Raw genomic sequence first — 26866 nt, forward strand, 5'->3', positions numbered from 1 at the left:
ACTACCTCCAGTCCAAATTACTCGCAACTTTGGAATATTTTATATCTCACAAATAATACCCCAAAGTTGTGAGTAATTTGGACCGGAGGTAGTATTACAAATTGATAAGGCTTCACTGTTTCAGGAGGTTTTGCATTTGCATGACGCTTTGGAATGGTTTTTAAAGTGTCCTGCTGCTTCGCTGTAATCGGCGTTATGTCTTTGGGTTTTTTTCACCCTCTAACAAAAGCACCCTACCTCTGCTAGATACCGAGTATATCACAAGTAAAAGAGTTGCAATTGAAACGTAACTAACAAAGGAGATGTCTAAAATGATATATATATATAACCATCATTTAGAAAGTGAGTAGCAACAATGTTAATGAAGATGTGATGAGTAATATGATAACTTAAAATACATGACGCAATGGATTAGGTTCATTTTAGGACCCAGCTTTACTATTTACCATTCTCGACTCCATTGTTTTTACTTTTCCAAAATTCGTCTTTGATTTCTAATTTTCTACGATTAAATTCCTTATTGAATTTATTCAACAACTGTATACAAATTAACAGAATCATTGCAAGAACATATCATGCAAATAAATGAGCACGATAGTAATATTGCATATGTGAATAACATATATTATATATGATGAAGGAACACATAATGAAAAGGAAGTTTTGTCAAAACTAGTTTTTGTAAAAAAATCACTTTTTTGAAAATATATGTAAAAAACCGTCGGATTCAAATTTTTTGTGGTAATTTACCGCATATTGTAGGAAAATGTGTTTTGACTACTTACGATTTAAACCTCTTTTGTTCAGATGTTGGTGGCGAATTACAATAAAAATTTTAAATTGGGTGGTTTTTACAAAAAAAAAAAAAAAGGTGTTTTTTCAAAAAAAAAAAAAAAAAAAAAAAAAGAAGGATTTAAAAGGGGGTTTTTTTTACAAATTTTCTAATAAAATTAAAAAAAAAAAAAACATTTCACAAGTTTTTGTTCCATGTTCTTTTAATTATCAAAAATTTGCACTTTTTTTTCTTTTGACATGTATAGCTTTCAAATACAAAATATAAGTACTCCCTCCGTCCCTAAATTACATTCTTTTTTCTCTCTATTATGTGAGGAATAAATGCGAGAAAGAGGAATGTAATTTAGGGACGGAGGGAGTAGTAGTTTATTTTATTGGAAAAAGATATTTACAGCCCTAAAGGCTGCATATAAGAAGCTAAAAGTAGAAAGAATAGACAATAAATAAACATATATTATAGCGATTACTTGTAAATTGTCGAAAAATTCTCAACTTAATACTAAAAAAACAAGTGTATTAAATGCTTCATGCATATAACATTACCCTATTTTATTTTAACATGTGGATTTTTATGTATGTCAATATATTTTGAATTGTATGTTCTTTAACTTTAAACGGTGTATGTTGTTAAAAGCATGATGCGTATCATCTAATAATACACCTTTAACAAAACATGTAATTTTTATTAATAGATCAATATTTTTAAAATAAATCAAATAACACACTTTTGTTTTGAAAGTGCTCATGTTTTTTCTATATTTTATTGAAAAGCAAGATAAAAGGAAGGTAAGGAAATGATGAGAGAAGGAAAGAAGGAAAAGATGGGGAAGGGAAGGAGGGACATCCAGCTCATTATTTTTACTTCAATTCTCTCCAATTTTAAAGAGATATCCAAATAAAAAGACTTGTTTCTATTTATTTTACTATTCACCCTTTCCTAGTCAAGTCATCTTCTCTTTCATATCGGTTACGTACAAAGAGTTGTTAAATTTTAAAAGAATATGAAATGTGGAAGGTCAATCCAAACTAAAAAAGGAAGAGAATTTAATTCATTTATCACAAACTTAAAAGTAGATTTTATACTAAAATTAATTGATGATATATAATAGGAGTAACTCTTCGATTACCTTATAAGGTGACACTTTCTCCCCTCTTTTTTCAAGGTAGGACAATTCACAAGTAGTCTTATATATTTACATTGCGGCTTCAACATTATCCCTCACTTGTGAGTGTAATAAGAAATTCATAGGTTAGTCCTGAAGTGTCGCCATTGAATTAACAATGTTCAGTGTTTAACTTCATGATAAATTAATTAGTTAAACATGCCAACCATGTTAATTTCTAAATAAATATAATAACAAAGATTGACATTTTTCTTCCACCGGCCAAATGCTTAATTATAAATTTATAGTCATTAGCTACAAAACTCCACTCATTCTTTACTCCAATAACAATAATAATGATAATAAATAAATAAATAATAACAAGTACGAAGTATATTTATTTAATGGTAAAAAGTATTAGAAATTAGAGTATATAAAATGTGAAATAATCGATTGTAATGGGAGTAATTATATAAAAAGGCTAATTGGTTGAGTAGTCATGCGTTAGGTCGTACGGAAATGGACCCTTTATGAGTTGGTGTTATCATAAATCATAATTAAAAAAAAATATATATATATATATAAATGGGGAATCTATTTTGCAACTTGATGGGTTTTGGTTGGGCTACAACCTCCCATGTATTCAAGGCAACAGTTTTAAATCTGACCATATAAAAATAAAATACATTATTAAACCATGATTTTATGTTATTGTTGGCCAACAATTTGCGACATTTTAGTACCTGCCATCTATATTTTGCACAAATCCAAGATATTACTAGAAATTTTAATTAAATCCTAGCAGACCATACTATTTAATTATCGTACACTTTAGACCTAAATAAAATAAATTAAGATCATCGTACACCTCCCATTTTTTTTTTATATTACTCCATCCGTCCCCGATTGATAGTCACTTTTGCCATTTTTGGAGACTCAAAATGTTAGTCACATTTGCTTTTTTCAAGTACCATTAATATTATTTTTTTTTACCAAAATTCTCTAATATTTGCAAAAAATATTTGTGCAAATTTAACTTTCCCATGTAAATTTTACTTTCTCATGTACTTTAATTACTTTCTCTCTCTACTTTTTTATATACTCAATGTAAATTTACTTTTTCAATGTAGTTTCTTTAATTCTTCTTAAATCCCGTGATTTTTCTTCAAAAGTGACTATCAATCGGGGACGGAGGGAGTATAAGATTTAATTTCAATTTTCAATTCCTCAAGAAATGTAATTAATAAGGCTATACATATAATACAAACCTTTATGTTTATTTGCGTTAGGTAGAGGTGTAAGTATATTGTCGTGTACCAAACGATATATTTATATGTATATGTGATACGAGTATTAATAGTCTGTTGTGTTCACTTTATTTTCACTTATTAAAATAAGTCTTGATGAATTTTAATAGGATAAATACAAAGCTATGATGAGGGTAGCTAAGTTCAATATTTAAGATAAGATACTATGACACACCCTAAGACTAACTATGAGATTATAACTAACAATGATCGATCCTTAGTATATCCAGTTAAGCTAGTTCAGCTAGCAATAGAAAGACTGTTTTTTTTTTTTTTTTTTTTAGAAAGACTATTTCTAAAAGAAGTAAAGAACTGTAATATTAGTATATTACCGTCGACAAAGATGATCTACTTACAAATTTTCATAATATATGCGAGTGAATTCAAAGATCACTTTGATCACCAAATTCTTAAAATCAATAATGTTGATGCCTCCTTTAATAAAAGAACCATAAGGTTTGCATTTTTTTAGGATGTGATATTGAGCCTTATAATATATATATACTCCATATATAATTACCTATAAAAATCATTTCAAAATCTAACCATCTTGACCTATTAGTTAAGGACGAGGGTTTGTGTACAATAGATTATAGGTCAAATTCGTTACTCCTATAAATATGTACTACCCTTGTGGCCTTGTGGCTCTTTTAGACAAAAAAAAAAATAAATAAAAAAAAAAATAACAAGCCAAAAACCGAATTAGGTTTGTTAAAACAAAATCCTCCTTGCGTCTTATAAAATATTACAGAGTAAGATAATATTTGAATAATAAGTACAAATAAAGTCATCTTAATTCAAACTATTACTCTATACATATAAATAACTTTTGCAAAGTTTAGATGACTGAAAACCAGGCGATGTGGTAATGGTAATGTGCGCTCTTCGACTGTTGTTGAGCGAGAATTAGATGGTGAAAATGTTTTTATTTGTTCTTGGTATTCAACATTCAAAGTCTATGCAGTTGTTTTGTGATAATCAGTCGGCTTTGCATATCGCTAAGAATCCGGTGTTTCATGAACGAACGAAACATATAGAGGTCGATTGTCACTTTGTTCATGATGAGTTGATAAACGGTAATATTTCTACCTCATATATTTCGACAGGTCATCAGTTGGAGATATTCTCACCAAGGTTCTTGGACGTCAACAGTTTGGTTTTCTCTTACGTACGCAAGTTGGGCATTCGTGATTTACATGCTCTAACTTGAGGGGGAGTATTAGAGTTTGGTTGGATTATGTTTATCTTGTTAGGAGTTTTAGGCAAGTTGGGTTTCCTATTGTATTGGGTATATGTATGTGATTATTATCAATGCAAAGGCTAAGCCGTTTTCTCCACAATATTCTTGAGTTTAACATGATGAATAATATAATGCATTTTTATGTTAATAAATTTTAATTTTAATGAATTTAATAATAATTCATTTTTAGTTTTATTTTTTTAAAAAAGAAAAAGTTCAAGAAAGAGACATCTATTTATGCAAATTGAATGACATAAATACATAAATGTACATATATATTGTTGAAAGAAAAAGTTAATAAATAGAAGTGGTCCTTTTATGATTTGTGATTTAGTGTTTATAAAAGATGACACTCGTCTAATTGAATATGGATGGTTAAAAATGAGAAATTGTACGACACAATTCTAAGACATACAAACATTTTTCAAGTTAAATACTAGGTGCATGTATACAACAAACTAACCGCAAACTCAGATATTTTTTTTTACTATAAATACCTCTAAACTCTAAACCTAAGCCTTACTTCTCTCAATTTTCCTTCACTAACCCTATCTCTCTTTCTCTCTCCTACTTTTCATTTGTTTTTTTTTTCAACTCTCTCTTTTCTCATCTCCTTGCTACTAGGGTTTTCATTTTTGTGCATTAAATTGTTATTGTTATGCGGCGATGATTCTCTCTAATTACTAGCTTGACCATCTAATTAAAACTCGTATTTTCCATTTATATCCCCTTTCCCCCCGCTAATTCTCTATCCTAGTAAATGGACCGTTCCGTCCTCTTACTAGAGATAAGAGGACCCGATGGCGGGGGTGGAGTAATATATATACAATCGTGGTTTGCTGATGCAGCCTCATCAAGATTCACGATCAGCTAGCAACTGAGCAATCGAATCGACCCGATATTGGCGATTCGTGCTTTCGAATACGCGAATCTTGATGATGCTGCATTGGCAATAGACGATTAATTATGCTCATTCAAGATTTTGAAGATGAAAGATTTTAGTCAACTGCTACCTACAAGGTTGGAGGTGAGTGATATATACTTGTATTTTCCTTAATATTATTTGTTATATAAATTATTTTATTTTATTTGTTCTTTATATTTTTTTTTTTTTTTTTTTTTGGGAAGGGAACTGTAAATTTATGGTTATATGTATGAAGGTGAAAGACAAAGATAATACGAGTATTAACAGATGATTGAACAGAATATATAATGAAGAAATATTATTGTGGATTAATTTACTGTCATAGATTTCTGACTCTTGACTGGGTTAAGGGCTAAGGCACCCACTTTTCCAAATATCTGGTGAGAGAATTTAATTAAGGAATCTACAAATTTCTCTCACACTTTACTTTTTGGTATGATTTTATTGGTTGCTTTATTTCCTCCGCTGTTAAATCGTCGATAAATGCTTGGTTCATGTAACCGACCTTATCTTTTATCAGAATGCTTGGTGAATGGTGATAAATCTATTTTAGTGTTAGCTTTTGGACGGGTGTTAATTATGTGTTTCTCACTTCCTTAAAGAGATAAATGTTGTAGATCTATCATTTGTTGCTTAATCTTTCGTCTCACAATTTTTGTCACATGACATAGTTTGTGAGAACACTGCCTTGTGGTTGGCCTTGTCATGTACGCGCGTGCTTATAAGTTATGTTGTTAGATTAGACATGACAATGTTGGTGACACGGTCTTGGATGGCCGTGTTCTACCAATGGTAGGCAACTTACAGGCCAGCTAGGACTATCAGATTATGAAGTATGAGTTAGGAAAACACTTTAGACTTAAGAGGGGTCAGTGGACCGGCGGTACCAAACGGCGCGTGGGTCATGCCATGGTCCTAAGCTAAAAATGCGGCATAACACGTGGGCTGGCTTAGCGCGGCCAGTGCCAAGCGCAGTTAAATGGTTAGTAAAGGAACGTACAAGTAATAAGGTTAAATTAATATGATCATAAACAAGACAATGGAGCATTAGTTTACAGTTTACAAGGGTGTTAATTTAGATGGACCAATAGTATATGCTGACTGGTTTTGAACACAGATCTCATGATCATTCATCTTATAATAATATACTTAACCTAATAATAAAATAAATATTATTGTTGTAGTACAATAAAAGATAAGTATATTTATAGATAAAATTTGCCAATGAAATAATACTATTACAAGTTGTTACATAATGTTGTCCTTTCTCCGAAGTGGGGATCATCACTTAGTGATTGCCAAATATAAAAATCCTAGGTAGATTTACTCAGAACCTTTCTTTTTACACAATATTAATAATGTCTAGTCATTTTTAGTTTAAATTTTCTAGTTGTCCCCACCAATTACAAGCTTAAAATGGTGTGGGCTAGCTTAAGAAAGAGATAGCCAAAGAGGTTCACACAACTAGCAACCTATATTGGTCCCTTGAATGGTACATATATTACTCGTGTTGCCATATCGATCTAAAAACTTACAAAAAAAAAAATTGAATTAGCGTGTGTGTTCCCATCTGTGCAAGTGTGTATATATACACGTTATGTATCTTTCATCTTCAAATGTTGTCGTTTTTACTATAACGGCGATTGTCTCACATAAAAGTGAAAAGAACAACATTTAGTGGCAGAATGGTACGCACATAAATGTCAACTTGTGCATAGATCAATCCTCTCACAGTCTAGATCACTCGATCTCATCTTCTTAAATTTTGAGTTGAAATGGTATACCAATTTGCAAATGGAGTGGACCATGATTTGCAGGACAATTGGCCAACGTGCTGTGTCTTTTTGCCGTTGTTGGTGCCATACTCCTATATATATGTCTAGTATGGTGAATTGGTGATAGCTCGCTGCGGCTTGCCTTGTGGGTCATTCTTATGTTATTGTTCCGTCGTATCATTTAAACATACGTGACAAGTTTTTCCACACACTATGAATTATTAAGTGTATAGGACTTCTTAAGACCTCAAACCTTACCTTCCAAAGTTTCAAGGTATATATATTATGAATTATATATATAAGTTATAGGGTCATATAATATAGACTCAGAGTGATTTCCATTGATATTTATAGGGTTACAATGAGAAACCTAATCATATTAGGTAACATAAGTGTAACACCCCCGATTTACTAATTAAAAATAATTAAGAATTAAAGGAAAAAATAAACAACCTTTAAATAACACTACAAGAAAACAGGGAAATAGCGACGGACTAGTTACGACGGACACTTTATTCCGTCGGAAAAGTGAAAATTACCGACGGATTTTTATTCCGTCGGATATTTCCGACGAAGCCGATAATTCCGTCGAAAATTTCCGACGGATTAAAAATCCGTCGGAAATTTCCACATTTACGACGGATTTTTCCGTCGGAAATTACATTTTCCGACGGATAATTAGTCCGACGGAATATAATATATTTTTTTTTAAAAAAAAACCCTTAAGAAAACCCTAAATCCTAATCTTCTCTTCCGCCCCTTCTGACCTTCTCCCTTCCTCTTTCCCCTTCTCTCTCCTCTCTCCTCTCTCCTTCTCTATTCGTTCTCTGAATCTTCTCTTCGTTCCATCCCCGTTCTCCTTCTCCTCTTCGTTCTCCTTCCCCCTTCTTTATCCTCTTAGCTTCTTTCCCCTCTTTATCTCCCACCACCAGTACCACCCACCAGCACCGACAACAACAACACCAACACCAACACCAACAATAACACCAACATCGACTATGAAAATCAACAACAAATTCCTCCAATTTCGCCCTTTCTCTCTCCTCATGAAGAAAACAAAGGTTTTTAGGCCAAATTCGACCATGAAAACTCTAGATCTAGAGTTTTTGTGGTCGAATTTGGCCTTCTAAAACCAATTTCAAGGTTTTATTATGTCGAATTTAGGTATGTGTAATTTTTTTTGATTTTTTTTGTTGTTTTATCAGATTTTTTTGAATTTTGGTGTTCGAATTTTGGGGGTTGGGTCGGGATTCTTTTTATTTTTTTTTTTTTTTGGGTTGTGGTTGGCTTGTTTCGGTGCCGGTAGTGGTGGTTTTAGGTGGGTGGTGTTGGATGGGTTCGATTAGGGGGTTGGTTAGGTGGGTAGGGGTTCTGGTGGGTGTTTGTGTGGGTGGTGGATCGGGTTAGGGTTCTAATGGGTGTGGTTGTGGGTGTGGGTGGTGGATCTGGTGGTAGCTAGTGGTTGTCGGTGTTTGATCTGGTGGTTGTGGGTGGTGGGGTGGTTCTGGACTGCTGATGTTGGGTTTTTTGGTGGTTGGAGGTGGTGATACGCCGTGCCCGTGGTGGCGCGACGTATTTTTTTTTAAATTTCATAAAAGCAATTTCTGACGGAAATTCCGTCGGAATTTTTCGACGGAATTGAATCCGTCGGAATTTTAGGACGGATTGTTGCAGTACTTGAAAATATTTTTCCGGCGGATAATTTCGTCGGAAATTCCGTCAGAATAGTGTTTCCGACGGAATTTTCGTCGGAAAAGTTCATTTTTCCTACAACATATTTTCCGACAACCTCTTCCGACGGAATTCCGTCGGAAACCCTATTTTCGACGGATTTCAGGGTGTTTCCGACGGAATTTTTCCGTCGGAATTTAGCCTATTTCTAGTAGTGTAAAATTGCGGAAGCATACACCTAAATCGGAGGTATTATCGCCACACTCAACAACCTGTCAAGTGTTAAGGCTCACAAAAATCCCAATAATTACAACCCGATAACTCTAAGTGAGCTATTTGTACAACTTTATAAACTCGTTATAACAAACTAATCGAAACACTTGAGCTCCTTAGCTACGGTCACTTGATAAACCCGCTTAGAAAATCTTGACTGCTCACCATTAAGGACAAATTCCAAAATAGATCGTCGCAGGGCCACCATAAGAAAAAGACATGGCCGCAAACACAAGTAGCAAAACAAAATAACACACACGTCAGCAAAAGCTGAGTAATCACCACATATTAGAATATAGAGTATAATTGAATAATAGACAATATTAGCTCAATTAAACAATGTAGTTCGAAACTACATTACACATTGTACTATAAAAATAACCTTTATCAACCTCGAATAATAATACGAACTTTTACTCAATTAACTCATATAACTCATAAGTGTGCCATGCTCTTTGTTTTATACCTAGCCTTGGACATGGGTAATTCAAATAAAACCAACAAGTATAAAAACTTGAATACTCCCAATAACCAGAAAACACCTTGAACCAGACCACATACGAACCAATTCCCACAGTAGGGGACCATAGAAAAATAAATAATAAAGATTGTACCTCATTCTTAACTCATGATCATTATATCATTACCAACATGCCAAGGACTAAGGTCTATAACGCCGAGCCTCAAACCAATAACAAAATAATAATCCTCAACTTTTTGATCTCATACATCGATCAAATAATTATTCATAAACAATAAATAGTATCTCAATAATGGCACATGTTCCCAATTAACATGACAATTCGATTCATAATATCTCAACTCTTAAAACACATACTAATAACCCAAATATAATCATATCTCAACCCAAAAATAATACTCTGCATTAACAACCCTAAAACCTCGATAAAACAGTACTCCCTATAACAACAACATTAAAAACCCTAGAAATAACACAATCAATCAATGCGACAATTAAATCATATAATACCACACACTAATCATTACATATAAATCATGATCATATATAATTCACAAATTATAAAATTTACACATAACAATACGGAATACAATTAATACTAACAATTTATAATCAAACAAATAAAAAAAATTTAATTAAGATCGTGTGATTACCTTAGGCAAAAATTAGGCAAGGCACTCCACCTTCACAATTCACGCACATTAATTGCAAGTTGGGAGAAAGTAATTATTGATTGCTCAAAATCTCAAATGTTATCATGGAGATTAGAAAAGGAAATAAACTTTTAAGAAGAATCAAATTGGGGTTAGATTATGAAAGTCACACACAATTGCACAAACCAAATTGTACGGCAAGCCTTTTTTTTTTTAATAAAATATCTTTTAAGAGTTAAGAATATTTTTAGGGTTTAAAATAATTTATATACGTTTTGAATTGTACAATTCTATTTAAACAAGATAGGGTTTTAAAACTTTACCAACTCTAAAAAAAAATGAGATTAGGAAAGTTATTTAATAAATAAAAATAACAATTTCTTTTTTATAAAATATAACATATAAAATCATAAAATATTCGGGTATTACAATAAGATATGTATCGATATCAAAGATAATCTTATACAAAATATATCCTAAACTTAAGATGAGAATATTTTATGGATATACTCTATCATACCCCCGCAGTCGGAGCGGGAGAAAATTGGATGATCAGACTGGATTTGAATCACGCATCGAGCGGTAAGGATGGTATATGGTAACCCATGATCAAAAGGGAAGTAGTAGACATGTGCCAGTGATGAGATGAGAAGCAACAACCACGAACTACATAGAGTAGAGATAAGCACTGCTAGGCCGGAGGAGAAGGAGAAGGAGAAGAGCCGCACACGGACTTGGGCTAAGTTGCAGATCCAGAGAAGAAGAAGCTAAGGGATCAAACCATCATCGGGAAGAAGACACTACACTACTACGTGAAATCACAGTTGAAGAAAAACAAGTAAAATTGCGCAAGAAAAAGATTAAATTCCACCGCTTGAAATTAATCAATTCTCAAAAGAGAAACCTAGGTAGCAAGAATCAATACTCCACAAATTAAAGATTCCAAGTGCTGCAACAATAAGAGGAGCCAACTTGATAGCAAAAGAGATGTGCAAAAGTTGACCTTATTCTGGTATACCACCATCAAAACAAAATATATGAAAAAAAAATCTATATGTGTGTGTTTGCGGAAGCATAAAAAATTTGTGTATATCCCGCCAGTGGGTTTAATTTTCTAACCCACCGGCAGGGTGAGAATTTTTGTATATGATCCCAAGATCTCACCTTAGCTGTGATACAGATAATATAAACTCCTTGATCAGATAATATAAACTCCTTGATTATAGTGATTTCCATTAATCAATATTTATAGAGTTACAATGAGAACCTAATCATATTAGGTAACATAAGATATGTACATCTATCAAAGATAATCTTATACAAAATATATCCTAAATCTAAAATGAGAATATTCTATGGATATTCTCTAACATATAGTTTATAAGTTTTTCTAAACATTACAAATTATTTTTAGTTATACTGTCAATTCCATCCTACATGCATGAAAACCTAAAGAAGACCTCTTCACATATCCTTTATAATCTTCAGATCACGTTTGAGTTCCTCCATTCTTAATTAGCAAAGAAACGACGACTTAGGTTTTTCCTTTGTAATGAAGCTCAAAAATGGTTGGTTGCAAAAACCCGAGTCGTCGTTTCTTTGCTGAGATTGAGTGGTCCGACGAACGTTATTCACGTTCATCATATCTTGTTAACAACATATTATACGTACACTAGACAATGTATTTTGTTTGAGATTAAATTATATAAAATTATTAGGGACTTTAGGGGTTATATATGATTATTTGTTAATACTGTAATACCTTAATACATGGATAGTAATCATAGTAGTACTACATAATTAGCCACTAGCATTAGCATGCAGTACATATTTTCAAGCTAGCCAATAAATACTTCATTCGTGTGATTTAAGGCAAAAGTTTGAATATAATATAATAGATTTGTTGTATGCAACAGACTTAGGGCCTGTTCACATTTACTTAATTTCAATTCAGTTCAGCTCCAATTAGTTTAGTTTAGTTCAGTTCAGCTTCAATCAGTTCAGTTCAGTTCAGCTCCTAATTTCCATCTCTCATAAAATATTCATTTCACCTCAGTTCAGCTCCAATCAATTCGGTTCAGTTTAGCTCAATAAATGTGAACAAGCCCTTAATCACCCTATCACATGATCTAATCTTTTATATAGTTTGATTTGATGTGCGTCGTTTATTATATATAGTTCCTCGTAATTAAGAAAATAAGAGCTAATTGCAGTAAAATTATGACAAATCATCCATCGCTATCTATGAACGCAAATGCGGCTAATACGAGTAGTAGGGTTAATTCATTTGGTTCAAGCTAGAGACATATATGAAATTAATTAGAATTCTTATCATCTTAATCTATTAGTGCAACTATGCTTTCTTACTCTACTCAACTCAAGTATGTCTAATTTTGATCAACTAAATGTTAATTAACTTTAAGTTTGTAACTTTGTACGAAGTAATGCTATATTTGTTCTATACTTCTATTATTTTCTTATTTCTCAATCACTGGATATTGTTTATTTGCAAGACTTTTTCTTTCTTTTTTGTTTTTTTTAATCATTTCAAGTACGTGAATTTATCAACTTATGATTTTGAATAGTTTTGTTTTTATTTTTCCTACAGTATATTAATTAATATAGAAGAGCAAGAATCATAACATTTGAGACATTAATATGGATCTTCTAGAAAGTAACAACATTTCAAAACGATAAGGTACAAATCACTTTAGAAAACAGTAAAAGCAATTAAAGAGATGTCAAATATTCTTAATTATCCAGCACGTGTAAACATTACGACATGATATTCAAAGTAAATAAGGAGACACATTGTTTAGTAAACAATTGTACTAAGTAAATAGCTTAATTCCAACTTGATAAATAACTAAAATAAAGGTGAATGACCCACTTATATCTAAGGTAACCCTTTCGTTCTTTGACGACAATTTCATATTATTGTATTGTGTTCCATTATGCTCTTCTAAACTACTATAGCTTCAAATTTAAAACTAAAAAATTAAAGGTGAGAATGCATTAAAAATGTGGATTTGACTGAGTCTAATAAGTGGGGAGGTGATTGAAAAAAAAAATAAAATTGCCTCCTTTATTTTCGTTTGATTTTTAGAGAAGGAATTAATTATTTTGTGAGTAAAACATGTTCTAGTTGACAGAAAAACTATGCTAGAATTCAATTATGGAGAGGTTGTTTGAAGCTAGCTAGCATATTAAAAGAATCCTAGAATATGATTTTGAGAGAAAAACCATACAATTTTGAGAGAAAAAACTACTGTGTCAACCTCTTTTTTGTCTAATGTTATTAGCTAGCTAGGCAAAGCGGAAACTGACTTATAAGTAAAAATCAACTTAAATTTCTAATAATAATATATTATTACTAGTAAATGTTAATTACCGAGTACTTTAGTTGGTAAATTATTGTATTATGATTTATTTCTACATGTTAGACTCTTGGTGTAATTTTACATCCTCTTATGTATTCTCACATACTCTTCATCATGTATTCATGGTAAGGGCTAAGGAGGGTTTAAAATGGTAACACGGCAGTTTGAATTTTTGAAAAGATGGCAGATTAAAGTGGCCCTTAAGACTCTAGATAGATCGAGTCTCTTTTCACATCACTCCTTGCATACTCAAATTTAATTCATTGAATATTTGAATATATGAAGGAAAAGGCATACCTATTATTTATTACAAAAGAAATTTGGATCCAACATACATATGAAATAAATTCAAGTCAACTTTTTTTCAAATCCCACTTCCAAATTGTTGTTTCAAAAATTAATTATAATGGAGGGTTTGTGAACATATTGCATATTTGCATGTGAATGTGTATTAGTGTAGTTGAATTTGATAAAAAAATCAACGTGAATTCGACTTATAAATTCTCACATAATTGTAGTATACAAAACTCTAACAACCTTAGTAAACACAACTCCGTCTTATAGGGAGGGCAATTTGACAAAAACAAACACAATCGCTGCACTCATAAATAACATATAGATATATCTAGCCTACATCTTACCTAAGATAACCTACACCACTATTCTTTTACGCTCTTATGTACCAAGAAACGAGGTCTTTTGGAAAATTTAGAGAGGTGAGATGGTACTTTGTTAGATAACACTATATAGGGCTCCGATTGATAACTTGTTATTTGGCATGATTTTAGGGTACTTTTGAACCTTGTTTTCGTTATTAATCGACATCAAAGTTCATTTTTTATCCTATTTTTATGCAAATTTTGTACCATCCATGCTTCACCGGTTGTTTGTGTTTTTGATGTAATGTAGCTATTTTTAGCACTATGGACATGATCAAGCATGAGTGAGCAAGGATAAGGGCAAGCTTGGTTGATAGAGCCATGGAGGAAGAAGGAGGAATGCCTTAAAGGGAAATGAAAAGCTTTTGGAGAACCTTGAAAGGTCGTTTGCGTAAGCGTCAACTTCAACCAACCATAACTTTTGATCTTATCAACCTTTTGAAGCGATTCAAATTGGAGATTAAAGTTCATCTCAAGAGCTATCCAACGACTGCTTACATGCCTTATTCCAATGAGTAATGAAGAAGTTATGACCTTCCGAAATGAAGCTGTTTCGCCAAAAAAAGCTGCACGTCCGTGCCAATTGATGCACGTCCGTGCCAATTCATGCACGTCCGTGCCAATTGATGCACGTCCGTGCAAAGGTCAGGCAGTAGCTATTGTTCTCATTTTAACAGGTCTGCACGTCCGTGCAACCTTTAGCACGTCCGTGCCGACCTGTAGACGGGCCGATTCTTGGTTTCTCCGTCCTTTTACTTGGGGTTATATAATATCCCTTTAGCTTCATTTGTAAGGGAGAGAGAGTAAGAAATTCTCATTGATATTGCAAGGAGTATCCAAATTTTCAAGACTCCTTCCTTCAATTCTTCATATTCCAAGCCCTAGATTCCTCTAAATATTGTTAACCTCCTCTTAGCTTAGTTGAATTGTGTTAGAAGAAGTTACTCAAAACCAACCCAATTTAGAATTCATTTAGCTTATTTAAACGGTAGTACTTAGTGGTTGATTCAACGCCTCTCTTAGGTTCGACCCTTTCTTACCCTTACTATTGTTAGTGAGACCAAGATAGGTGTTATTATCTTTGGTAGGCTCGACGACGGCCTATCAAATTTTGGCGCCGTTGCCGGGGAGGCAAAGTCACATTGAATGTATTATTGTTGAATGAGACTAGATGTGTGTATATGTATAGTAGTTTTCTTACCTTAATTTTTGTTTATGTGTGTTTAACTTGCGATAGTCATTGCTAACGTTTTTCTTAGCTTTGTTTGACTTTGCATGACACGAAAGAGTAAGCAATCACCGCTTATTCCCTTTGATCCAGAGCTAAATAGGACTTTGAGAAACGTGAGGAGACTCTTGCAAGGCACACCCGAGTTTTCCATTGTATATTCGGATTCCGATCCGGAAGAGGTTTTTGGAGCTAACGAAGAAGATAACATGGGAGAGAATCCTCCTCAACCATTGTTAAGAGACTATGACCACCCCAACGCATTCCAACTTCGGAGTGGCATACGTCTTCCCACCACGAATGCAAACAACTTTGAGCTTTCACCTCAACTCATCCGCATGATTCAAAGCGATCAATTTGGGGGTAGTCCTTATGAGTGTCCTTTTGCTCATTTGGACAACTTTCTTGAATTGTGTACAACTATCAAGAAAAACAACATTTCGGAAGAGTTTATTCGGATGCACATGTTTCAATTCTCCCTTCGAGACAAAGCAAAGCATTGGTTGAGAACGGTTGAAGAGGGATCGTTGAGTACTTGGGATGAGGTGACTAGAGCTTTTCTTGGGAAGTATTGCCCTCCCGAGAAAACCGCTGAATTAAGACGGAAGATCACAAACTTCAACCAAGAGGTTGATGAAACTTTGAGTGAAGCATGGGAGCGGTTCAAAGATTATACTAAAGCATGCCCTCACCACGGTTTCACCTCATGGATCATAGTGCAAAGCTTCTATGATGGTCTTACTCCTACCTCAAGGGCCAACCTTGATTCGGGAGACGGAGGTAGCCTTAAAAAGCTATCGGTTGACGAGGCCTACAAAATGATTGAGGAAGTGGCTAAGCATTATGCTTATGGAGGTGATAAAAGGCAAGGTCAACCCAAGAATGGCGGTAAGCATGATCTTGAAGCAATAGATCTTATTGCTTCAAAGGTTGATATTTTAGCTCGAAAGCTAGATCAAGTGAACAATGTGCCCGGTAGCTCCTCCCCACAAGTCATGTCTTGTGAGACTTGTGGAGGAAATGACCACTTGGCATCCTATTGCAACACTACAATGGAGCATGTGGCTTCACTTGGTAGGAATGATCCTTACTCCCAAACTTTTAACCAAGGTTGGAAACAACATCCAAATTTTGGGTGGAAACAACCCAATCAAGCTCCCCCTCCTAAAAACAATTACAACCAAGCTCCTCCTTACAATCAACCCCCTCCACAACAACAAGCTCCCTATCGCCACCCCAATCAAAGAGACAATGTCCAACAAAGACCCCAATACAATCAAGCCCCTCCTCCTCCAAAATCCAACATTGAATCCGTTTTGGAAACCTTCATGACCCAACAAATCAAGATCAATGGGGAAGTTAGTAGCTCAATTCAACAACTCCAAGCACACAACAAGATGATTGAAAGTCAATTATCTCAAATTGCACAACAAGTTGGGTGCACCTCTAACCCCGGTGGTCAATTTCCAAGCACAACGGTAATGAATCCAAAAGAGCAAGCGAAATCAATCACCTTGATTATGGAAGGGGGGGTATGAAACTCCAATTATGAGAGAAAATGTTGCCAAAAAGGGAGATGAGGGAGATAGTTGGGTAGATGAAAGTGAGTTTGAAAATGAAGTGAGTCAGGAGGCGAGAGGAAGGTCAAAAATGAGTGATGAGGGTGCCTCAAAGAGAGATGAGGGAGAAGTGAAGAGTCAAGCTCCATTGAGAGCATATGAGCCTCATATTCCATTCCCTCATAGAATGATAGAGAAGAAGCTAAATGTGAAACTTTCTAAGTTCCTTGATGAAATGGAAGGACTTCAATCAAACATTCCACTTCTCCATGCTTTGTCTCAAATGCCTACATATGCAAAGTTTTTGAAAAATATTCTTTCTAACAAGAGTAGGCTTGAGGAGAGTGATTCTATCTCTCTTCCAACGGAGATAAGTGCTATTCCTCAAAATGAGCTTCCCGAGAAGTTTGGTGACCCCGGTAGTTTTGCTATACCGGTTAAGGTTGGAGATCTTGAATCAACAAATGCTTTGTGTGATCTTGGGGCTAGTGTTAGCCTTATGCCTCTCTCTATGGCAAAAAGATTAAATCTTGGGGAGATTAGCCCCACCAAAATGTCAATCCAACTAGCTGACCGCTCGGTTAAAGTCCCATTGGGAGTCTTGAAGGACATCCCAATTCAAGTGGGGAAGGTTCTTGTGCCTTGTGATTTTGTAATCATGGAGATGGATTAGGATTTCAAAATTCCTCTCATATTGGGTAGGCCCTTTTTGAAAACCGCGGGTGTTAATATTGACATGAAACAAGGGCGGCTTACCTTACATGTTGGGCATGAAAGAATCTCTTTCTCATTTCCGGAAACGTTGAATGACCCCATGGTTAAACAAGTTCATCGGGTTGATGTTTTGGTTAATATTTTGAAAGAAGACATGGAGGAGTAACAAGATGAATCGACTCATGCTCCGGAGGTGAAAAAGCAAGAGAGGGCCAAGAAGAAAAAGAAAAACAAGATCAAGTTGATAGACAAGATGTTTGGTTGCATTTCTAGTGATGATAGCAATGTGATTATTTTGCCTAAGGAAAATGGAAAGTGTGTGGGAACAATGAGATGGGTCAAAAAGGTGTGCCTTGACCCTCCCTAATTTTGGATAGCGCAATGTCGTCAAGCTAGTGACGTTAAAGAAGCGCTTCTAGGAGGCAACCCGAATATTTTTGTAGTTGATTAACTTAAAAAAAAAAAAAAAAAGAAAAAACAAAAGAAGAAAAAAAAATAGCACAAAGTGCATGTCTTCCAACAACAACCAACAGGAACAAAGGTACCAAGGAGGTTCAAGCGTCGAAGAAGACCCGATCCTTGAGTTAGTCTTCTTTTTCCTTTTTTTTATGAGCTTTTATTGCTTAACATTGAGGACAATGTTTATGATAACTTGGGGGGAGTCATTTGCATGCCTTCTTGACATGTTGGTTTGTTTGGTTGCGTTTGTTTTGGTTGTTTCATTTCCCTAATATCCAAGGCCCTTAATCCAATTTAGCTTCCTTGAAATCCAAACCTCTTGTCATGTGAATATTAGTGTTCCCTCTCTAGTTAGTAATGTGAATATTTTCGCTTTCTCTTCAAAAAAAAAAAAATGATGAAAAAATTGAAAAATGAAAAAAAAAATAAAAAATTTGCCCAAGGTTGAGACTCAAATGACAATGCTTATATGTTTTTCTTGCTTGACTCTTGAGCGATGAGTACTAGTTCTCTTAGAAGGGTGTATGCAAGAGATGGGGTCATTTAGAGGTCTATTAATCTTGATTGCATTAGTGTATATGAAATGAAAGCCAATGAATGCTCAATTTCACACCCAGTATAGGATATTGTCTAATTAGCTCAAGTAGGATATGTTTGAATTGAATTGCGGTCCCTTGTGCCCTTAATGTGCCTCCTTTCCTCCCCGAAATGAAACTCTATTAGGGAATTGGTTATATTTGTATCATGTGTAATAAGTGGCATAATAAGTCACATGTTCTTAATAAAAGAAAGAGCCTCTCACAGTTAAAAGAGGCGAGAGCATTGAAAGTTGAAAAAAAAAAGAAGAAGAAAAGAAGAGCATAGAACAATGAATAAAAAGGGAGACTCTTGAAAATTATCAAAATTTTCTTCTTTAGAGGTCAACTAGTGGATGCCTCCCACACCTTGTTTACATCATTGTTTCTTATGAAATTCCCGAGTTAGAGTGTAGTTAAGAGGCCTTGGGTGTGCATTTTGGTAAGCGACTAGCATTTTGAGATTTTATAACCGAAAAAGGGCTTGTTGAAACTTTGGAATATCTAGGTGTGCTCTAATGAACTAGTAAAAGGTCTAAAGAAGTATCCTAGTGCAATCTTTCTTAGTCCTCCTCTTTACCCCCAACTCATGTGCACATTTGTATGATTGGTAATTCTTGAAATTCGCTCATTTGTCTTGCTTGCGATTTATATCTCGATGAGTTTACTTGGGTGATAATAACATCGAAACTTGTGTAGTTTGATAGTTTTGTTGTGGTTTGTGTGAGTTGTGGGTTAAGCTCAATGGAAACCCTCACGAGATAAAAACTCGTCCTCTAAGGCGACTTAGAGGTTTAAATTGCTTCTCACTTGTGCTAAAAGTGATGATGGCTGTCACCATGCGGATTTGTGTATTTATGCTTCCTCCTTGTTGCCTTTCCTTGGATTGATGTTAGCAAGTCGTTTTCCTCCTTTGATTCGACATGTTTGTTTTGCTCGAGGACGAGAAAAAGCTTAGCTTGGGGGGATTTGATAACTTGTTATTTGGCATGATTTTAGGGTACTTTTGAACCTTGTTTTCGTTATTAATCGACATCAAAGTTCATTTTTTATCCTATTTTTATGCAAAATTTGTACCATCCATGCTTCACCGGTTGTTTGTGTTTTTGATGTAATGTAGCTATTTTTAGCACTATGGACATGATCAAGAATGAGTGAGCAAGGATAAGGGCAAGCTTGGTTGATAGAGCCATGGAGGAAGAAGGAGGAATGCCTTAAAGGGAAATGAAAAGCTTTTGGAGAACCTTGAAAGGTCGTTTGCGTAAGCGTCAACTTCAACCAACCATAACTTTTGATCTTATCAACCTTTTGAAGCGATTCAAATTGGAGATTAAAGTTCGTCTCAAGAGCTTTCCAACGACTGGTCACAAATCCATTTCCGACAAGAAACGTAGAAGTTACAGCTTCCCAAAGTTAATCAGTCTAGGCAGGGCATCCTGCACGGACGTGCAAGATGATAGCACGTCCGTGCAAGTCTACACGTCTGTGCCAAAAGCTGCACGTCCGTGCAAACCTTGGCAGAAGCTTCTGCCTCCATTTTGGCCCTCCTGCACGTCCGTGCCAAACTTGGCACGGCCGTGCTTAGCCTTGCACGTCCGTGCCAAATCTGGCACGTCCGTGCAGACCTGCAGTCGAACTCCTTCCTTGTTTTCTCCGTCCTTTTTATTTGGGGGTCATATAAATACCCCTTTAGAGCTCATTTGTACGGGGATGCAGTTTTTTAGAGCTTTCCTCTTAGTTTGTAGTCTTAGAACATTAAATTCTCAAATCATTAGTTAGTTCTCAATTATTAGCTTGGAAACATTCAAATTCAATCATTGTAGAAGACAAATCCACCATTGTTGCTCACTTTGAAGCTTCATAGTAACCATTTCTTACTCATATTTTCTACTTCTCTTTACTTTGTTGTTAATTATTTGCTAGTTCTTGCATGTTTTGGATTGTTAATTAGCTTAATCCTTAGTTTGAATTTGTTCATGAATTGCTTGAAATCTTTAATTGCTTTAACCCCCATGGATTGTGAGTATTCTAAATTCTAGGGTTTGGGCAAAACCCTCAATGTAGTCACTAATTACTTGTTGCATGTGCTAATTTGGTTGTTGTGGGATGTTAATTAGTTGAGCTTAAGTGGTTTAATTGCTTAGTTCTTGTATATGGCCATTGCTAGAACTATTTATCCAAGCTTTCTCAACGAAGGATCGAGAGATGAACTTGAGTTAGCTCCCTTATGCTTGATTGACCCGAAATGCCATGAGAATAGGGATTACCGGTCAAGGGAATGTTTATGTCATCGTGATTATGCTTTAACACTTGTTTATGCTATGTAACCACGAGAGTAGGTTGTATTCTTGATTCAAGTAATCCCTCTAGCTTGAGAGAGTAGTTGGGTGCTTTAGATGACTTCCCCTAATTTATCCCATTAATTTACCTTGATTGTTGCATGCTAATTGTGATTTGTGATGAAATTGAGTGGTATAACCCAAGCCCTAGATTCCTCTAAATATTGTTAACCTCCTCTTAGCTTAGTTGAATTGTGTTAGAAGAAGTTACTCAAAACCAACCCAATTTAGAATTCATTTAGCTTATTTAAACGGTAGTACTTGGTGGTTGATTCAACGCCTCTCTTGGGTTCGACCCTTTCTTACCCTTACTATTGTTAGTGAGACCAAGATAGGAGTTATTATCTTTGGTAGGCTCGACGACGGCCTATCACCGATCCATTATTGCACAATATGAAAATACATCAATAAACACGGCACAAGTTGAGTCATGGATTAAACTTAGGACATGGTCTTTTATTGAGAAAGCACAACATGACACAACACGATAAATCACACTAAAATAATCAAAACCTGACTTAAATACAATAAAAACACGTTAAAATAAGTGTAATTCAGCTTTATTGCCTTCAAAATAAATGAAATCTTAAATACACATGAAATGTCACGCTATACTCTTTATATTTGAAGTTTGTGAAACCAAGCTACTATACTCATTATATTTGAAGTTTGTGAAACCAAGCTACTCTAATCAATTGAGATTTGAGATTTGTGTAGACTACTATGTCTGATGCAAAGGCATACAAAAGCTTAATATTTGTCAAGAAGCAAGAAATCATCTAAAATTTCCACACAAGTCAGAAGGGAGAGAGAACTTGCTCCATACAAAAAGTATATACTTCCTCCGTTTCTTTTTAGTTGACACGTTTCTTTAGTTACGTTTGTCAATGCACTTATTCAATCATTAATATCTTTAATTATCGATAAACAAAAATTATGAAAAGTTGATATTTTAAAAGTATATAACGTGACGAATCTAACAAAATCACATATAACTATATTTTTCATTACGTATAAAGCACAAAACACGGTCAAAAGGAGGTGTGTGAATAGTGTTAAAGTCAAAACGTGTCAAATAAATAAAAACGGAGGTAGTATATTAGTAGAGAAATCTTATAATTGTTATAGACTTCTAAAGAAGTGTGTTGCCATGATTTTGATTAGTTTATCATGATTTTAGAACAATTTCCAGTTTTGATGAGACAATATTTCGGTTTTCTTGTTTTGAATACTGAATTTGGTTTACTTGGCTTGGACAAGTATTGATCCATGACCAAGGTAATAAATTGTTTTCAATTTTGCTAGATATGAGTTAATTTTGTTTTATGACATTGATATGAGTAAATCGCAAAATTATAATTTAGATGATTTAAAATACACTTACTTATAACAAAGTAAGATTAGGTCACATAAACCATTTGCACATCCAAAGTTTTGGATGGACTCTCATTCTTATATGATTATGAATCTCATGAGAATTAGAAGGCATGCTTGATAAAAGTTAAAATGACCAAGTTGCCTTTTAGTAGAAAGGGTAAAAGAAGCTCAAATGACCTTTTGGTACTCATATATGATGTACATGAACCAATAAGTTCAAAATTAGCAAAGAGATTTAACTATTTCATTGCTTTTACTAACGATTTAAGTAAATATATCGATAATTACTTAATGAAGTAAAGCTTGGAAACATTGAAATGTTCAAAATTCCAAAAATGAAATGTAGAATCAGTTTGAGAAAAACAATTTAACACCACAATATGATTGTTGTGATAAATATTTACTCAAAAGGAATGATCATCTAAAGGGAATTGTTGAATTAATTCACAATCCAGAAACATTACAATTAAATTGTATGTTTATGAATAATGAATCAAACTTTGCTTGCCATTGTTCGATGCAAGATTTAATGATTTACAAATATCGTTTTGAGGATATGCATTAGAACAACAACAATTGCGATAAACTAAACAACAAACTTAACCAAAGCAGTAGAAAAGATGTCATAAGAGTTATGATTTGGAAATGTTCCAAAAGTTATCTTTTCTAGACAAGATTAAGGGTTATGAAATCAATGTAAAATGTTTACAAAGATAACATAATACACCCTAAATCAGAAAAGTAGTTCTTCATGGGTTTCTCTCATGGAAACTAAAAGGTATTATTCCTACAATCGCGTAGAAACAAAGTGTTTGTTGCTCGCAATAGTGTCTTTATAGAAATAATGTCTTCCTACAAAGCCAAGTGGGAGTAAAGTTAGATCTCAATGAGATTCAAGACGAGCAACAAATGGATGTGGATAACACTACATCAGAGACGAAGGCATATGAAATCAGCTAATTTGATAAATCATGTGTCGAAGCAAGCTAATTCCACTAGTAAGGCTTCTATCGTCCCACCAGAATGAAAGACTTCAAAGAGTTGAAGAGAATAATTCTATTGTCGCTCATACCTATCGTAGGTTACTTGGGATCAAAACAAACAGTTTGTTGAAATTCTGAGAAAAGGTGGATTCTAAAATTTTCCTATTGGAATGATTGGAATCCATGGCCTACAAGCAAGCCTTGGACAAATGCCAACTCAGGAAATGACTTAAAGCTATGAAATCCAGTATGGACTCCATGTTTGTAAAAATGTGTTAATCCATAATAGTCTTACAAATAGGGTCAAACCTATTAGTTGGGTAAGCCTATTCGGATTATTCCATGTAATGGATATCAAAATCACTTTCATGAAATGTTCTTGATGGTGAGAATATATATGATACATCCTAAGAGTTTTGAAATCCAGATATTCCTAGAAAGTTTTGCAAACTTCAGAAATTCATTTATGGATTGAAAAAAAGCATTAAGGAGTTGGAACATTCGTTTTGATTAGGCAATCAAACAGTTTGATTTCCTTAATAGAACGAAAGGGAATCTTGTAGAGACAAGAAGTTTAGTGGGAGCAATTGGTCTTTTAGTCTAGTATGTAGTTAACATACAGTTCATATGAAATGATATATCAATGCTTGAATAAGTCAAGCAGTGATTAGAAAGATTGTTTCAATATGATAGACTTAGAAGATGTTGAGTACATATTGGGAATTAAGATCCTTGATGTGAATCTTGAAGAATGATTGGAATGAATCGAGAGACTTATGTTGATAAGGATCTTGACAAGTTCATGAAGCAAGACTCTAAGATAGGATATCTTCCCATGTTTCATGGTAATACACTCAGTAAGACTCAATGCCTTCAAAAGCTAATAGAGTTGAGTTGTATGGATAATGTACCTCATGCTTTTGCAAAAGGGTCCATTACTTATGCCATAAAATGTACAAAACAAGATGTTGCATATGACTTGTGCATGTGTAGCAGAATTCAAGCAAATTCAGAATAAGCATACGGAGAATTACCAAGAAAAGTCCTTGAGTACTTGAGAAGCACTAAAAGGAAATTTTTTTCTAGCTATTGTGTTAAATAGTAATTTAAGCAAGTTGTCAAAAGGTTACACAAATGCAAGTTTTTCAAACAGGAAAGATGATTCTAGATGGTGATCTAAATGCATACTTGTGTCTGGATGGAAAAGGACAGTGAGCTTGAAGAGTTCAAAGCAGAGCACTGTTGCATACTCAATGTCAGAATATGTGTATTAAACTATAGTTGGATAGTTACAGAGGAAGTTTGGATTAAAATGTCATGTGACTAACAAGTCACCTTTGCCCAAGAACAAAGGAGCCAGAGTCACATCACAAATCCAAACAAAAGGATATAAGATATCACCTCAATTATGAGATCGTTGACCAGCGGAAGGTCGTGTCCTGCAAAGTTTTATTATGAGTGAGAAATCACTAAACCCCTTCCATGGACTAAGGTATGAGAGTCATATTAAAGTCTTAGGATTGAAGCAAGTTATGTAATTTAAGTTGTATATGTTTTGAGAAAGCATATTACATGAGAAATGCATCAATTTGCAGAATTATGTTTAAAATAGAAATTATTATTTCTCTTATTTAATTATGGTTTTGGAAATTAAATAAAATGTCCAAAATAATTATGAATTGATGGGCTCATCAGGTTGATGACCTGGTGAATTGAAACCCCACAGGTGAACAAAATTCATATATTATTTACAGTTCCTAGTTCGAGATCATTAAAGTGGACATAAATGATTTCATTAAATGAACTAGCATGTAAGATTGATTGGATAGCGCAGTTTCATGGGCTATAGGGGCATAATGATGCTCGGTCACTCACTTAGATATGCATGAATGATGCATGATCGAACTATTGACCTACTTTGAAGTTCAAGTATAGAGCTTCCGTATATATTAGTGGATTCCTTTGACATGAGTGGAACATTGATTTCATTCAATGGATGTTGTGACTGTGGTACACTCAAACGTCTAGCCGTAACTGGAGATTATAAAGGGTGTTTCCCGGTTATTTCAGAAGTTGAGTGGGAGTCATGTTACCACAAGATTGGATTGAGTCTACCTATTAAATTAGGAAATGTGTCATGGCCGCTTGAAGAGGGAGAATTCAGAAAATACGTGGCCGCGTTCAAATGCATTACACAGTAATCATTTGGTTTTGTAATTCTAACTCAGATTTCTAGAAACGATTTGTAGATTAATATGATCTCGACATGTGATGCAATCATATTATCAAATCGACACATATATTGACTTAAGGAATTTGAATATTGCACCCTTGTCTCAGACAAGTGGGAGATTGAAGGAGTTATGTTTTCGTCGTGTGCAATTACTAGATATATAAATGGATCAAATTATGGAGATAATTAAGTTCGTACATTTGGGTCGTCGTTTTGCCATAGGTAGAGGTACTAACGATCTTTGGACTAGTAAAATAGCCCAAAGCTCAATTGGACGGATCCTATAAGGTCACACAAAGGGGCTAGATCGAGCATTAGATTGAAGGAGTTATGTCTTCGTCGTGTGCAATTACTAGATATATAAATGGATCAAATTATGGAGATAATTAAGTTCGTACATTTGGGTCGTCGTTTTGCCATAGCTAGAGGTACTAACGATCTTAGGACTAGTAAAATAGCCCAAAACCCAATTGGACGGATCCGATAAGATCACACAAAGGGGCTAGATCGAGCATTAGAGGACGAGGCCCATCATGGGCCTCATCACTCTAGGTGGCCGGCCATATGGAGTGGACAAGGAAGTTTTGGGCTTCGTGCCCTAGTCTAATTATAATGAGATTATAAATAGACTAGGTGCCTAGGTTTGCAGCAAGGAAGCAATTAACTGATCAGTGTGATCAAACCCTAATTAGCAAACACGAAACCCAACCCTCTCAAAGTCCTCTCTCTCTCACGGCTCTCTCCTCCTCCTAGGCGCCGGTGGTGTGTCGTGGTGGTGGTGGTTCGTGCGGTGGTCGGTTGTCCGTAAAGGTGGTGATCACGGTTTTCCTCAATCACTCAACCAATCTAGTATTGGTGGACGGCTCATTCGAATCTCGTGGACTAAGTAAAGGAGAAACGCTTGGGGCTCTATTCTCTCCTTGATTTGTCTGTCGAATAGGTTCGTGGAATTCACGCGTCAAAGGTATGATTATGTGTCTTGTGTGTTATGCATGTGATTCTTGGGATTGGTACTTGATTGAATATGATTCATGTTTTTCCGCTGCGTAGTACCTATAAACTCCTACAAATACAAGCAAAGAGCTTTTGCAATTGGAGCACAAAGACTCGTCTTCTTCCTTTAAAGGTCACCTTTCT

The 26866-nt window shown here is 34.6% G+C and overlaps 1 protein-coding gene across 1 annotated transcript; it reads left to right on the plus strand.

Annotated features, from left to right (window-relative positions):
- The first annotated feature begins 15699 nt into the window (after positions 1–15699).
- LOC110701824 lies at positions 15700–17028 on the plus strand. Its single transcript, XM_021879447.1, has one exon. The coding sequence runs from the start codon at positions 15700–15702 to the stop codon at positions 17026–17028; it is 1329 nt and encodes a 442-aa protein (XP_021735139.1).
- Positions 17029–26866: the final 9838 nt, after the last annotated feature.

Source organism: Chenopodium quinoa, unplaced genomic scaffold (genome assembly GCF_001683475.1).
Source record: "Chenopodium quinoa cultivar QQ74 unplaced genomic scaffold, ASM168347v1, whole genome shotgun sequence".
NCBI lineage: Eukaryota > Viridiplantae > Streptophyta > Magnoliopsida > Caryophyllales > Amaranthaceae > Chenopodium > Chenopodium quinoa.

What these genes read in the sequence shown, in the direction of transcription:
- LOC110701824 (XM_021879447.1), top strand. Translation starts at nt 15,700, where the DNA reads ATGGGAGAGAATCCTCCTCAACCATTGTTAAGAGACTATGACCACCCC.